This window comes from Aplidium turbinatum, chromosome 14 (genome assembly GCF_918807975.1).
Source record: "Aplidium turbinatum chromosome 14, kaAplTurb1.1, whole genome shotgun sequence".
Lineage (NCBI taxonomy): Eukaryota > Metazoa > Chordata > Ascidiacea > Aplousobranchia > Polyclinidae > Aplidium > Aplidium turbinatum.
In genome coordinates, this window is record NC_137485.1 from 1759758 (window position 1) to 1775485 (window position 15728).

General features: G+C 38.4%; 1 protein-coding gene across 1 annotated transcript; it reads left to right on the forward strand.

Annotated features, from left to right (window-relative positions):
* Positions 1–3451: 3451 nt before the first annotated feature.
* LOC145783293 (sodium- and chloride-dependent GABA transporter 2-like) lies at positions 3452–15507 on the forward strand. The gene is made up of 11 exons (XM_082595131.1): positions 3452–3555; positions 4868–5135; positions 6438–6570; positions 7686–7820; positions 8873–8976; positions 9963–10056; positions 10317–10460; positions 10751–10888; positions 12230–12433; positions 13346–13516; positions 14277–15507. Exons 1-11 carry the CDS (start codon positions 3549–3551, stop codon positions 14400–14402), a joined length of 1524 nt encoding a protein of 507 aa, XP_082451257.1. The 5' UTR covers positions 3452–3548; the 3' UTR covers positions 14403–15507.
* The last annotated feature ends 221 nt before the right edge of the window (positions 15508–15728 follow it).

Sequence of the window (15728 nt, forward strand, 5' to 3'; positions counted from 1 at the left end):
GATGACGCCCATGCATTTTTAGACCTGCACCCGCACCAGTTTAACTAAGAAATTACACAAAAAAGAACGGTCTGTAGATAAATGTGCTTAAGGTTCTGTAATGGCGAAATCGTCTAAAGATGGCTCAACAACAGGAAGGCCGAAATGGCAGAAGAATATCGACTTTGTTTTTGGGGTAGCCGGAGGGTCGATTGGGCTTGGAAACGTTTGGCGATTTCCATACCTTTGTTACAAAAATGGAGGAGGTGAGTGTGATATCATCCCTGCATTAGGCGTGGCCTTAGTTTTACAGTCTGCTGTCTGAAATAACCAACATATTTGCCATTTGAACAGCAGCCTACCTACAAACGTTAATTATGTTACGTTAATCAAACGTTCAAATTATGCAGGCTAACACTTCAATGCAATGTATTTCTTTAACCAGTAAGGTGTAGGGATGATTATGTACAGCATCTAGTCCAGGAGCGGATACAGAAAATACCTTTAGGGGGGATGTTGTGAACAAAAAACAATTATGTGTAGGTATACATTAGTTTAAACTCGAAATATAGTTATGTGTTTTAGGGGCGGGTGATCGCTCCTACCCCTGGATCCGCCACTGACTTCATCCGTCGACAATTATATCCACTGTTAGGTACAAGAAACTACTTCAGCACAGTTGCGATGATTAACGCAAATTAAAGCAGGAAAACAATTTTTGCAGCTTTACCACCGCAGCAGTGCCGGTCTTAGGGTATTTCGGGCCCTGTGCAGAATATGCTTTGCGAGCCCCAATGACAATGATCCAATTCAGTAGCATAGCTAGGTATTTTGAAAGGGGAGGGTGGTGGTGGCGGCGTGATCGGTGAAGGCGACACCCAGCGGCAGGGAGTCTGGGAGGGCCTCCCCCAGAAAATTTTGAAAAATTACTTTGAATTTGGGGCATTCTGAGAGCATGTTCAACAAAAATTTGGGTATGAATATTACTGTAAAATGGTGCTGTCCGGTGGCATAGCAAAAAGATAAGATCATGCTTTCTTTGGCATTTTTCGGAAATAAAGCAATGTCTCTATGTTGAGTCTGGATGCAACCTATTTTAACCCCTGAAAAATTCTTACCCCGATTTCGCACCCTAAAATCGTGTACAAAATCAAATTTCGACCTATTTTGTCCCCTAAAAAGATCGAGAGAAATTTTGAAATGTTTGCGGCAACTCCGATCAGCGACTTCGGCTCTGTTGTTTTTTTTCTCGATCTTTTCAGGGTACGAAATGTTTAGGGGACGAGATAGGTTGCACTCGTTGAGTCTGTATATTAGGGTGGCTCGTTTTTGAACTTTTTTTTTAAATTCTCTCGGGGTAGTGGGGAAATGGTGCCAATGAGTGAGAAAACAATCATGACAAAATTTGAGATTTGTAAAAAATTGTCTTCAGCCTCCTCATGGGGCCCAAAAATCGAAAAATGGGGTCAAAAACGCAATTTTTTTTTTAAATATTTTTAGTTTGGGTAGATACAATATTGTTTAGATATGTCTAATTAGCCTAAGAAAAAAAATTGGAGTCATTTGAACTATTCCTTCAGCTTCCTCACAGCTTCTGAAAATTTCCCTTTTGCTGAAAATTTCGCATTTTTGTGGGTGGGTACATGATACATAATTGCGTTAGACATTTTGCCAGCTATAAAACGTCATTGTATTTCTCTTTATAGGCCTGCCCTGAGCTGTTGCGTCATTTTTTAATGAAATTGGGTTAATTTGGTAGGAAAAAGTGACGTCTTTTATTTGAATTTACGTCACTGACAAAGTTTGTAGTTATGTAACCACAAACAAAAATGCGAAATTTTCAGCAAAATAAAAATTTTTAGAAGCTGTGAGGAAGCTGAAGGAATCATTCAAATGACTCCAATTTTTTTTTATAGGTTATTTACATATATCTAAACAATATTGTATCTACCCAAACTAAAAATATTTAAAAAAAAAATTGCGTTTTTGACCCCATTTTTCGATTTTTGGGCCCCATGAGGAGGCTGAAGACAATTTTTTACAAATCTCAAATTTTGTCATGATTGTTTTCTCACTCATTGGCACCATTTCCCCACTACCCCGAGAGAATTTAAAAAAAAAGTTCAAAAACGAGCCACCCTACTGTATATCTTCTTGTTGCTAATTCCTTTGTTGAATTGACTTGTTGAATTTTTCCATTGGAAATGACAAAATTACTGCATTTTCTGAGTAAATTGCGGGCCCTGTGCGATCGCACGGTTTGCACGCCCCAAAGACCGGCACTGACCGCAGCTTCCCGTTGAGTCGCTATGCTGCCCATTAATAATTTTGTCGCTTTCATCTAACGCAGCCTATCAGCAGCCACTTACTGATTTTGTGGACAATTATGAGGTTGCTAGATTTACATTTGAAGTCAGTTGCAAGATATGTAAAGCTTTCAACAGTTAGCCTACTTTTTAATGGGCTTTCATAGTGCATCATCACTGGTCTTTTATGGCCCTGTGATTATATATCATTGCTGTATTGCGTAGAAATCATTGTTTGCTGGCCACCAAAGTGAGTTGTGAGAGAAATAACGAATACGATTGTTCGTAACAAATGATTGGTAATCGGTAACTTTCTGCTTACTAAGCTTTTGCTATTTCTTTTTTAGTCAATGAAGTTGCGACCACAATTTAACTTCATCGACTTAGTTTGTTTAAAAACCATGGTTTGCATCAACTAATGTTGTCAGACGTCCCCAAATAAATTTCCTTACAACCGCTTCAAACATTTTCTAATGACAATTTCACATCACCAAAGCTTGTTTCAAGTACAGCTTCTCTTAAGTGTTGTTCCTTGAAGATAATCTCTGAAAAAAAGTCTTTGCCCTCTCAAAAGGCGATGTTGCCAGTTTAAAGTCAAATGGTTTCATTAAATGTAAACCTGCAAAGCGTTCATCATTTTCATGTTGACGTCACTAAAAAGACTTGCAAAGGGGTTTTCAAAAACATGTTATTTTTTATGACGTGTGTTTTGGTTTTGCACAGCTTTGTTTAATTCAACCATTCGATTATATATTTAACATGTTTACATTAAAATAAACCCTCGCATAGGAAGAAACAAAGTTCCAATTCTGTTGAATTTAACAGCTGTTCTTGAATGGTGATGTCATAATGTTGGGCTTGAAAACGGCTCGAAAGAATATGTTATCTATGTATTCTGAAGTTGTGTTGTTCCATAAAACTATCTAACTTTTTCTTATAAATATGTTAGCTTGGACTAGAAATTCCCCAGACAGCAAAATCCGTCATTTTTACATTTATTTAACGTCTGCAGACGTTGAATCAATGTAAAAATGACGGATTTTGCTGTCTGGGTCTGTTGTTGGCTTGGAGGTGAATTTTTTTACAATTGTTAATATTTTGGTAATTTTCCATAAACATTCGTGGGAACGCGTTTCAGGCGTTTTTCTCATTCCTTATCTCTTCTTCCTGATTGGAGCCGCCGTTCCTATATTTTTCCTCGAAACCGCGATCGGACAACTGACAAGTCGCTCAGTGTCGCGAGCTTGGGACATCTTTCCACTGATGAGAGGTGAGATTTAAACACTTACATTTAAACACCACATTTCATATAATCGAAAACAGCTTTATAAGATTGAATTGCATAATTCAAAAAATAATACATAAAATAAAATAGCTACATCAGTAGCGTAGCCAGGATTTTTCAAAGGGAGGGTTTTGACGACCCAGCGGCGGGGGGTCTGGGGGCCTTCTCCAGAAAATTTTGAAAAGTTACTTTGAATTTGGTGCATTCTGAGAGCATTTTCAACAAAAATGTGGCTACGAATATTCCTGTAAAATGGTGGTGTCTGGTGGCATAGCAAAAGGATAAGATCATGTTTTCTTCGGCATTTTTCGGAAATAAGCTAAGTCTCTATGTTCTCCTGTTGCTAATTCCTGGCTCAGATGTTTGGTATTGGCAAAACTTGCTCTTTTAATGCAATTTTGTTTGAAATTAGGCAATTTTTTTAGACTGAAAGCATCATTCTCAATATCGTGACGTCACACGCGTGCCAATGGGGGGGGTTATAACCCCCAAACCCCCCCCCCTGGCTACGCCACTGAGCTACATAACTTCAAACGTTTTCGGCAAAACTTTATGCCCTCGTCAGGAAAATACCTTAATTCATCTAACAAGCAACAACCTGCGTACAAGCTGACCTGCGTACAAACTGCGTACTGACCTGCGTACAAGCAACAACTGACGAACAAACACAAAAGGTGGTAGCAATCTGTCAAACTATGCGGGAGTGTGGTCATGAGACAAGATAGTGAGCGGAACAACAAAGGCAATCAAGGAAAAAAAACACTAAGCAACATAAAACAAACGTAATCTAATACAAATTCAACAGAAAAGATGCCCCTCCAGCGAATAATTGTTTGTTGAGCCTGGGGTTGTGCTGCTTTATTTGGAGTGCCTCATGAATTTTAGTTCCAAACTCTGATTGACAGCTGCGAATTAGTTTGAATGAATCTAATGTAAATTTGATGTTGGAACAAATACTGCAGTCATAAACGAGGGCATAAAGTTTTGCCGAAAACGTTTGAAGTTATGTAGCTATTTTATTTTATGTATTATTTTTTGAATTATGCAATTCAATCTTATAAAGCTGTTATCAATTATCTGTCTATGGTTTTCAAAAAGTATCTCTCTACCCAAGCTATACATTTCATATATCTAAGAATTCCTCAGTAATCGTATTATCGCTCAGTGTTAAAATGAAAAGTTCTCTGTCCACGAGATCAATAATTGCGTCGGAGTGGGTATGTGACTACAAAAATATTGGAAACTGCTGCCTTGAATGGTCAATAATCTCTAAGACAAACTTTTCTGTTGTTTTCAGGAATCGGTTATGCGTCTATGACAATAATAATGAACGTCAACACTTACTACATGACGATACTAGCCTGGGCTTTGAGATACATCATCGCTAGTTTCAACCCTGTCCAGCCCTGGTCGTCTTGTGATAACAGTTGGAACACGAACAGTTGCTACGTCTACGGAAGAAGCAACATCTCCTCCATTGATGACGTCAAACAAACCGTCATCAATGCTACGATGACCTCCGATATCAACGTCACAAGAGTTTCGTCTGTGACCGAATACTGGGAGTGAGTGGAGTGGTGCATTTGAACGACCAAAACGTTGATGAATTCGCATTCAATAAAAAAGTCAAAACGTTGATATCAGACCGACGTTAATTAACGTTTTTCTGACTTTATCACCCTATCAACAGGTCTGAATGGCCAAGTACCCCTACATATTGTTGATATCCGGCTGATAGATATACAGTGCATGGTGATAGATATACAGTGCATGGTGTTTTAATGGAGTTTATGCACAGCCGACTTTTAGCTGTAAGCTACTGACATGCATTTGGGACTTTTACTACCCCCAAAAATCAATTTTAGGATTCCCCTGGGAACATTAACACCTGCGGTCAAAAAATTGGCATTGCGCCTATCTCCACATGATTAAAATGTGACACAAAAGGAAAAATATCAAAGGGCATGGGAGTAAATGAATTGATTAAACGTTATTGAGCACAAATTTCTAACTACATCGTTCGAATCCCCTTCATGGAATTGCTATGTTTTAACTAATGTAGCCTAATCACCTATACTGAATATTGGTTTAAATTCTTGTTCCATTGACTTAGATACACAAAACACTTATTTTTGCCAAAATTGTGATATTTTTATGACAAATCAGCTTCAAAAACCTTTCATTGACAACTTAGAACAAAGCAAGTGCGAAAAATGGAATATTTGCCCTTCAAAACTTTATAACAAACACAGAGAACAAAGTTTTATGAATAAATTATATCACATTTTAGATGGACCCAAGTTTGAATTTAGGACCCAACTTCCAAATAACGAGCATAGCAGATACTAGTCCTTCTATTTTGGTTTGGGAGATGTGATCGGTATTTGCCGGAAATTGAAGTAGTTTTGCATGATGTGCAGCATCGTTCAGTTTTTGATTTTGACCAAAGGAAAGCGATAAAAAGAGAGCGCTTGATTTGCTTCGCCATCCGACGACACCATAGCTTCTGATTAGTTAGTTAGATCATTGTTCAATTTCTGGTAATTTTAGTTTGTCTGTTCATGCATTTGCTCTTACGAGGGTCACGCTGGGCTACGTTTTTTTTTAATGTTTCTTTTAAGTTTTTGTTGTTGTTTTTTCCAAACGGTATACACACGTAAACGCTTTGCTGATTGAACCTTATGCTGGTGTTCTTAGACGTGGAACATACTTTCTTGGACCTCAATTATGATTGGCATGTATTATTTTCACTACAATGACCAGAAATTAAAACAAAACGAAGTACACCAATTTTCCTCTTATTATTTTTCCATACTTCAAAGTAAATGTTAATCTGGCGGTTTCTTATATTGCTGTTATGCTCATAGACGTGGAGTCTTGGGCATCTCAAGTGGGGTTCACCATTTGGGGTCGATACGTTGGGAATTGTTCGGTTGCTTGGTGGCATGCTGGTTGATTGTCTACTTCTCGATTTGGAAAGGAGTTTCATGGACAAGTAAAGTGAGTAATAAGAGGATAAGTTGTTAAATTGTTTAAGTCTCCTTGAACTGCCAGCTTCCAAGTTTCAAAAGATTATGACAGAGTTAGAAACTACATTGTACTTGGCTGCTGCATTGATCAGTAGGCTATAACTAGTAAATTATATGCATTTGAGTAGTAGGCTAGTAAGCCTACATAACAAAAGTCAATAACCAGTAATAAGTACATCAAATAATAAGTACTAGTAACAAGTATATATGCACTAAAACAATGTGTAGTCGATCTTTGCAACTAATAATCAAGAACCCTGATTCAATTGACAACAATAACAATGGTAATTAAGTTTGTTGGGGTTGCGTTACAGTAAACAAGTTATCGTGCGATCCCATATTGCCAGAGATGCTTTATTCTTCTTGCATATGAGGTGGTAGCAGTCCTGTTATTCCATCCAAGCGCTGCAACCATTGAACTATGCTGTTATCAAGCACTATAAGATTGGCATTTCCATCGCGAGGTCAGTAGATAGGACTGTAATGGTCTGATGGATGAAGTATTGTGAGATCTGGGAGTCCTGTCCACATAATACACTACACAGGAAGACGATTCGGCAAGACTTAATTCGATCATATTTCTGTTAAAAAGTAGCTCTCCAGTACGAAGACGATGGAGCTTTACCCAATGTTTGCGGGTAACTCTGATTCTGATGGAAGTGAGGTGTTTGGAGGTTAACTGCTCTGGTCTTGCAGTCTCATCCTAACGTTAACTGCAGACTCTTTAAAAGTTAAAATTGAAGTCCCAATGGTCTGTAGCATGACGAGAAAAGGAATTTGAGGCAATAAAAAAGAGGGGCGCCTGATGCTGAAGCTACACTGGCGTTCAAATCAAAATTCTTAAACACGGTTTATGAAGTTCATAATCCCAAAGCAACACATGCTTTTCCATTTCAAATAAAATTATATACAATTAAGTTGTTCTACATGTTAATCTGACATTAAGTCTACTTAAAAATTAATCAGTTTTACTAAAAAGCATAAATAAAATATTTGTTAACAACTCACATAATTTCTGAATTGTGTTAACTTTTGGGCCATTAGCCTACTTCAGACGTAAATTAAAACTCTTCGATTTGTTGACAGATTGTCTACTTCACTGCAACATTTCCACTGGCCATGCTGCTGATTTTGTTTGTTCGAGGTGTCACCCTTCCCGGGGCAGAAGACGGGATTTACTTTTATTTGAACCCAAACATCACAAAGCTCAGTGAACCTCAGGTGATTGACAGCTCATAATCAGTTATTATCTGATAAAACAAATATCGGCTTTGTGATATAGCTGCTTGTAATATCCATTACTTGAAGCTGCAGTACTATTCGTCTTACCTTATTCAGAACCTCTCAAAAGAGAGTAACACAAAGTACTGCAGCTTTCAGCAAGGATACCCTCCTCCTTGGCAAGTTCAAATACTGTACCACCAATCAACTCTTATGCTTGTTTGGCAACACAAAAACTAGATATTCGAGTTAATTACAGGTTTCTTTATTTGTAAACACCAGCAATTTCTTTGTCGTTCATTTAGAAATAACACTATGTATTGTGATGTTATTAGAAAAGTATATAGGCCTACATGTGTCAATCAGGGTACCCGATCAGTTGGTCGACAGACATTTGGTCGACAGGACGTTTGGTCGACAGGACGTTAGGTCGACAGAACGATTCATTTTAGGGTTAGGGTTAGTTAACTAACCTTAACCCTAACCTAACCCTAACTCTAACTCTAACTCTAACCCTAACCATAAAATGAATCGTTCTGTCGACCTAACGTCCTGTCGACCAAATGTCTGTCGACCAATCGACCATACACCGTCAATCAGAAAGAGAAGCAAATACATTTTCTGTCTTTTTTATCATATTGTAATGTCTATCAATTGAAAAGTATTATCTTTTATTTTAATCTGAAAATTAACGGACTGTTGTAGTTGTAACAGTTGATCAAATTTTAACACCCTTTAGCGATCCCATGCGGAATTTATTGAAAAAACTCAAAACTACCAAAGTTAGTTATAAAAAAAAATGTTAAAAGTTTTTAGGAATTCTTCTTCGACAAAAAATTAAATTTCAAACTTAGACGTCGGAATCCAAATTGTTCAGTGATTTATTTATTTTAATAAATATTCGACTCCAGCATATCCCAGAATGAATGTGTTCGGTGGCCGTCTGGATACGAAGGATCGTCTGGATTCGGTTGTCATGACAACGCAAACCTCACAAGAATTTGATCGGGAATTAATCGTTTAAGCGTTCTCCATAATCTGTGTTTGATTAGGTCTGGATGGACGCTGCCACTCAAGTGTTTTTTTCGTATTCTTTGACAAATGCAATCCTGGTGGCGATGGGAAGCTACAACACCTTCCATCATAATATATATCGGTATGTTGCCGTCTATATGCCAGTGTGGCGATACAATGGTAGCCCAATGCGACGACACAATAGGAGCCAATGGGATGATACAATGGGAGCCAGTATGATGATACAATAGGGGCCAGTGTAATGAAACAATAGGAGCCAGTGTGATGATACAGTAGGAGCCAATGTGACGATGCGATGGGGGCCACTGTGATGATGCAATGGAGGCTAGTGGACTGTACAACGGGGCTAATGTGACAATACGACGGTGCCAGTGTGACGATACAATGGGAGATAGTGTGACAATACCATGCGAACGGTATACATATTTTCCTGTGGAACCAACTTGCTCAGTTTGGCAAAGTGTTGGGCGTTGTCTCTTTGTAGCAATTTTTTCCTGTGCCATGCCTGTATCGGGCTTAGGCGTTCGTGCATAGTTCTATCCACTTATCCCGATTGTATTGAAAGTGGGTTTGATTGCTGTGAGAAGGTGATCCTTGAGATTATTAGAAAAGTGGGACGTTGATGTCCACGTGTTGGTCTACCTTCGAATTTTCTATACAAAGCAGCGTATTCTCATTTTTTCATCATGGTATGGCCAAAAAACCTTTCTGCTTTTTAATGATGTTTTTTCAAGAAAGTTCTAGTTTGAGCAAATAACTATTTATTTGTTTAAAGTTACGGTGAAAAAGTTTTGTATTGTATGTAAAAGCAACATTTCAACAGCGTTTAAATACTTCTGTGTTTCTTTGTTTAGCGTCCAGAAAGATGTAGCACGTTAAAACATGCTTCCTTGTTGTGAATTGTATGTTTGTTTGTTTTGACAAGTGCATGCATTTGTATATCAGTTATTGCTCTTCGTATCATATACAATACAGCACTACGAGATTGCATTGGAAGTTGACAGCATGAATATCAATCACTTCAAATTTGTGACACTTGAATTGATATTGAGCTTTAAATGTTAGTCACAATAGCATTTTTACACTTTTTCGACTGTGTTGTCACAGAGACACTGTCATCCTTGTGCTCTTGAACAGCGGGACAAGTTTCTTTGCTGGATTCAGTGTGTTCACAATCCTTGGTTTCATGGCTAATGAGCAGGTGAGATGTACATCACAAAATATTTATCTCAACTCAAAAGTGAATCTACGCAAATGCTTTTAGTTCCAACGTTTGGTTATTCAGAAGTTGTTGTTGAAAACTTTTTTTCGGTGTGGTCATTGAAGATCTGCGTTTATTAAAATATTAAATTTCTTTATTTGCTTTGCAATATGTATCTGTAGATGTGGTTTGGGAAACAAATATATTCGTGGTAGACTTAATAACAGCAAGGAAGTTTTTCACATCCCAACTACTTTCAGAACACCACAATAGCTACTGTGGCAGAATCTGGACCTGGTCTTGTTTTTCTCGCTTATCCCAAAGCTGTTTCGCTCATGCCATGTCCACAAGTTTGGGGGGTTCTCTTTTTTTTTATGGTCTTTTTGTTGGGATTGGACAGTGAGGTAAGGCCCAATGTACAAAAGAGACACGGTATAGGATCAAATTGTTATTGAAACAAAGGTATTACTTAATGATTTCACCCTTTCACATTCTTTGTTTGGCACTATTATTTACGTTTTATATGATCAGATGTTAGCATGCATATTGGCTGGGAGTAATGAATCTGCGATTTTTCTCTTGAAACTAATTCTAATTGTATTAGCTGCTATCTAAATTTAATTTTTTACTGTATTTTGAATATTAACCTACTATCTCAGTAAAATTGAATGTTTTCCTTGTTTTAACTTTTCAGTTTATTGGTCAAGAGAGCTTGATCATCGCTCTGATGGACATGAAGCCTTCCATATTCAACAAGCCATACAGAAGAGAAATCTTGGTGGCTGTAGTTATTTTCGTTCAGTTCGTGATCGGAATCATCATGATCACTGAGGTGGGTTGTGTGCAGCTAATTGTCAAACAACACATTCAAAACATATCTGGATGTTTGTTTGCTTGAATTCTACCTCTAGTTTCTTGAGACAACTTGTCAATATACGTTAGTTTTCAAAAGACGCTTTATGGTTATTAGTCACAATATTACATAATTCTACCACAATACCACAGGACTCCATAGCATAATTCTACCAATAACCGCATATTCTACCGCTGCACAACTTTTACTCTACCAAGGGCAGTTAGTCTGTCAATGCTGGACGATACTGTCAAGTGGCTGCTCTAGAAATGCCAGGACATCCAACCTCTATGAAACGTAGTCTAAAAGCAACTTCTAATGCGAAAGAGAAAGGCGAAGTGGTTGATATAGATATTAGTCCGCCCCGATAGCTCAGTGGTTACGCGCCTGGCTCAAAATCATGCGGCGCTGGTTCGACTCTCGGGGTGTGCGCCTGAGCAACGCATTCTAAGGACTGCTCTCCATTCAGCGGCTTCTAATGGATGGAATAATTCCCCGGCAACAACACTTCAACAATCGGAAAACTTCACTCCGTCAATCTCAGTAACCGGCCCTGTGTCAAGAGCCTTTACAAGTATGCGAAACTAGCAGGAATAACCAATCAAGGCTTTGTCAGTCCGAGGATAAAGATTCAAAACCAAAAAACCATATTTGTGATACGCAGCACTGGAAAAGGGAGCTACAGAATACATTGACTTGCCTCCGGGCTTGGTTAAAAGGAAAAATGGTTGAATTCACTGCTCTATTTTTTGCCCCAATTGGTCGACTCTGGATGCACCGGAAGGGCCGTTGAGACATTAATTTGGGCCTGATGCCAATGGGAAGTTCGGGCCCACAAACAAGACACTTTTAAAGAAAACAATTGGACTCCACAAAATGTGTAGTAGTTTCTTTATTTTGTCCCTTCTGGAAAAATTTCTAGCCCCCAAAATTATCCCGTTTCCGAGTCCAAAAGTCCCTTCTGGATCTCCTGCCAACGCCGCTGGGTACTTGGAATATCAACAACGTACAAAACGTTTGCGTGCACAGTCCAGCAATGAATTCCTTGGAACTGTGTCAACTACTTTTCAATACCTTAATAACCCAATTATGAGAACTCTTACACAATGCTCTTTAAGCACGAACATCGGACATTAGTTTTACACCTGCCATGAGCGCGATTCTGCGTCTTAGCACGACAGTTGTTGACATGCGTAAAATTAGACACGAATATTGGCTTTCTTGTCTTTCCCTCCACTTAATCTAAATCTCCCCCCATTAGCGATAAGCCTAAGCAGCAAATTAACTGCTCTGTTTTTCACAATCTCTTTCTATTTTCAGGGAGGGGTCTACGTTTTCAACATGTACGACAATTATGCGGCCGCTGGGTGGTGTATGTTCTTTGTCGGAGTGTGCGAGTGCATCACAATCAGCTATTTGTTTGGCATCAATCGATTCTGGAATCATGTTTGCGTCATGCTGAAGTTTAGGCCATTTCCTTGGCTCAAATATGCATGGGCCACTGTTGCTCCCGTTATTACCACAGTAAGTTTGTTTCTGCATGGAAACACAAGCAATAATTGACTCTATGCACCTCAATGACCTATTCAACTGAATGGTAAAATCCCAAGCAAGGGTTGCAGCACTTTGGAGTAATTTTCTTTCCGGAATGATGTTGATTGTAGGTGCTTGGTCAATTTTTGTAACTGTATTTTGTTTGAACCACCTGATTGGCAAGGATAAGTTTATGGATAACTAATGTTCTCCAAAATTGCTCAGCTGGTTAGCGCGTGACTTCGTGGACGAAGAAGCTGCAAGATCAAGCCGCGCTGATTCGCCTTTCGGGGTATGCGCTTGAGCAACGCATTATAAAGCCTGCTCTCCATTCAGCGGCATTCAGCTTCAACAATCGGAAACTTCACTCTGCCAATCTCAGTGACCGGGCCGCGAAATTTTTTTTCTCACGTAATTTCTGTCTCATTTACATATTTTGGTGAAAGTTTGTATTAAAACCGTGTGAATGCAACAGTTTCTCGTTGGCACGGTTGGTTCAGTGGTTTCATCTTCTGCCTAGTATTCGTGAGAACGAGGGTTCGACGCCCGTCGAAGCCAAACTTTTTTTTTTTCTTTAAATTAATTTTTGCGGTGCACAAGAGCTTTTCAAAAAAAGTAGGGTTAGGGAAAGCTTATATTTTATTATGATTGCAGAATTTCATTGGTAAATAGTTGTTTCGCAATCTGAATCAACCAATCTCTCAAAACACTTTCGGAAAATCTTACTTTTAGAGTGACTAGAATCAATGCGACAGAAAGCTCGTGGGAAAAAAATTTCGCGACCGGCCTGCGTCAGTGATTCAAAGCCTCTACAAGTATGCGAAACTGCGAGGAACACGCTTTCAAAGAAGCGTCCCCAGTCCGAAGATAAAGATTCTACAATCAATTGATGTTATATTTCAGGGGGTATTTCTGTACAGTCTTGTGAAATACCAACCATTGACTTACAACAAAGTTTATCTTTATCCAATTTGGGCCCAAGTACTATGCTGGGGCATGGCACTATGCGCCATCTTATGGATCCCAGGCTATGCAATATACGCATTTTATAAAGCAGATGGGAATTTGAAAGAGGTGAGTGTTGTGGGATTTATTTTCCAACTTAAATGACAAAGATTCAAGACTTTCCTTTGCAGTGTTATTTGTCGATATTCAATACATTTTTGAATTTTGAAGCAAATGCAAGTTTGGAAGATCTCAGCATGAACAAGACTCCTTTATGGAAAAAAATGGAATTAAGACAAAATTTTAAATTGTTCCAATTTGTGACAATTTCTTTAAGAAAATGTCATTGACAGATCAGCACGGCATAAAAAATATTTATTTGCTATTATGTCCAAATTATCACATCGTTTTGTTCAGCAGCCCCATGTAGGTGAGCTTTGATTTGGAGAAAACTTGACTTTATTTCGGAGACATACTTTGTTTTGTGTTTTGATTTTGGGCATTGCTTTGTTTCTGCAACAAATATTTTGCAATAAATCGCATTATGCAAAGTTTTAAAGTTTCTTAGATATTCAAACGAATCAAAAACAACGAAGTTTTACATCGAAAAAAGATTTTACAAAATCCTAACAACTTTTTGACTTCCATATGGCAGTATATAGATAAATGAATATTAAAGAAAGATGAAGATGGTTTATATCCAAGATTAATGCTAATGTGGTGAAATTTTTCGTCTATTGCGCTCTACAAGTTAGCATTTGACCTCCATCTACCGGTCAAATATTACTATAAGGAGAGACGTGAGTTGGTGTGTGCACAATGCACCTTATTTTATTTGAAAGACGAATGTGAACCTTCTTATTTGAACCTACTCACTCATTGCTTGCAGAAATGGGCGGAAGTTAGCAAGATGCCAGAAGACCTCAGAATGCGAATTGATATAAAAGAAGATTCTTCTTACATTGACAACTCTGTAGACAGCCTTCCATTGAAATCATTCACGGATGGATTTTGAATGCGGCTTCTATTTTATGGATTGTTTTAACTGGTTAATAAATTGCTTTATTTTCGTCCTTTTCTGCAAAATTAGCCTACGATTTATATTCTCCCATCATTTATATTCTCCCATTCTCCCATCCCATCATCCCACCATCGTTTTGCGCCCTTTCGGGGAAGGGCGCAAAACAGCAAACTTCTACTTTTGAGAGGTTGCTCTCCTTCGACATCACAATTCTTAGTTGTCTCTTGGGAACATCAACGCCTATGTGCTTTACAATATTATTCAACAGTGAAAGCTCCAACTCGCGAGGTCTATTGTGACGTCAACAAACGGAGCATAAAGGTAGTCACCATTCAAGCATGGCGTGGGATGCTAACAGACAAATGCATTCGAGAATGCATGTGACATGCACTACGCTTGTGTTGCCTTGAAATCCTCCCGACGGAGAATGTCAAAATCGAGACTTACTCTCGCGTTCGACTCGAAACGAACTCAGCATATGAAGATAATTTTGTGTTAAAACGAAATTTTGAAATATTTTTGCTTAAACGATCCGTTTTGGGATCCGACTCGTGCAGTGGCGTGTTTTTGTTTTGTATCGTCGCTTCTGCTCATTATTAGAACAAACATCAGCCTAGTTTCAATACTCCTTGGACTGCCTTCTGTGCCAACCCAAATCACCTGCGAATTATGCAATTTCACTATTTTTGTTAACATTTCATCAAGCATTTGAAAATCTAAGTTAGCAAGCGTGATACTTCTAAAGTCGTTCAATTTATTTCTAACGCAACTTTTCTTACTTACTGCAACTAACATGAAGTGAGATCTTAAATGATCATTGAGTTTCTATAATTTTCGTTTCGTAAGTAAAATTCATGCTACAAAATTTGATAGTGGAGAAATGAAGTGGCGTTCATAAACATAACATAAAGTTCCACAAAATGTTGCCACAGCCTTCCCAAACGAGCAAGTAGTACACCGATCACTGGGGTGAGTTGGCTTAAGAGTGATGAAGACAAACAGTTTCGATTATCGAGGTTCACTTGATGGTTGTTTGTAAAATATTTTCTCAAATGAGATAGGGTCGATGCAAAGAAGCGATGAATTTGAAGCGCGTTTTTCCAATACACACCGAAGAGTTGATCTCACAATTGCGTTTGGCAAAAAATGCGGCTAAAATTAGAAAACACCAAAAACTCAGCTGCAACTACCTACTGCTGTAGTAGCTTAAGCCAGAATTCATTTCAGTCAAGTTTAGCCTAGACCTCACATATCCTGTTTTATGCCAAAGTCTATCCAGCCAGGATAGCAGTGTAAAGCCAACATTTGGCTCAAACTTTT

Bases quoted from the DNA above. Each gene is read 5' to 3' on its own strand.
- LOC145783293 (XM_082595131.1), top strand. The intron at 6,571-7,685 runs GTGAGTAATAAG...ATTTGTTGACAG, and splicing joins GAGTTTCATGGACAAGTAAA to ATTGTCTACTTCACTGCAAC. The intron at 10,461-10,750 runs GTAAGGCCCAAT...TTAACTTTTCAG, and splicing joins TGTTGGGATTGGACAGTGAG to TTTATTGGTCAAGAGAGCTT.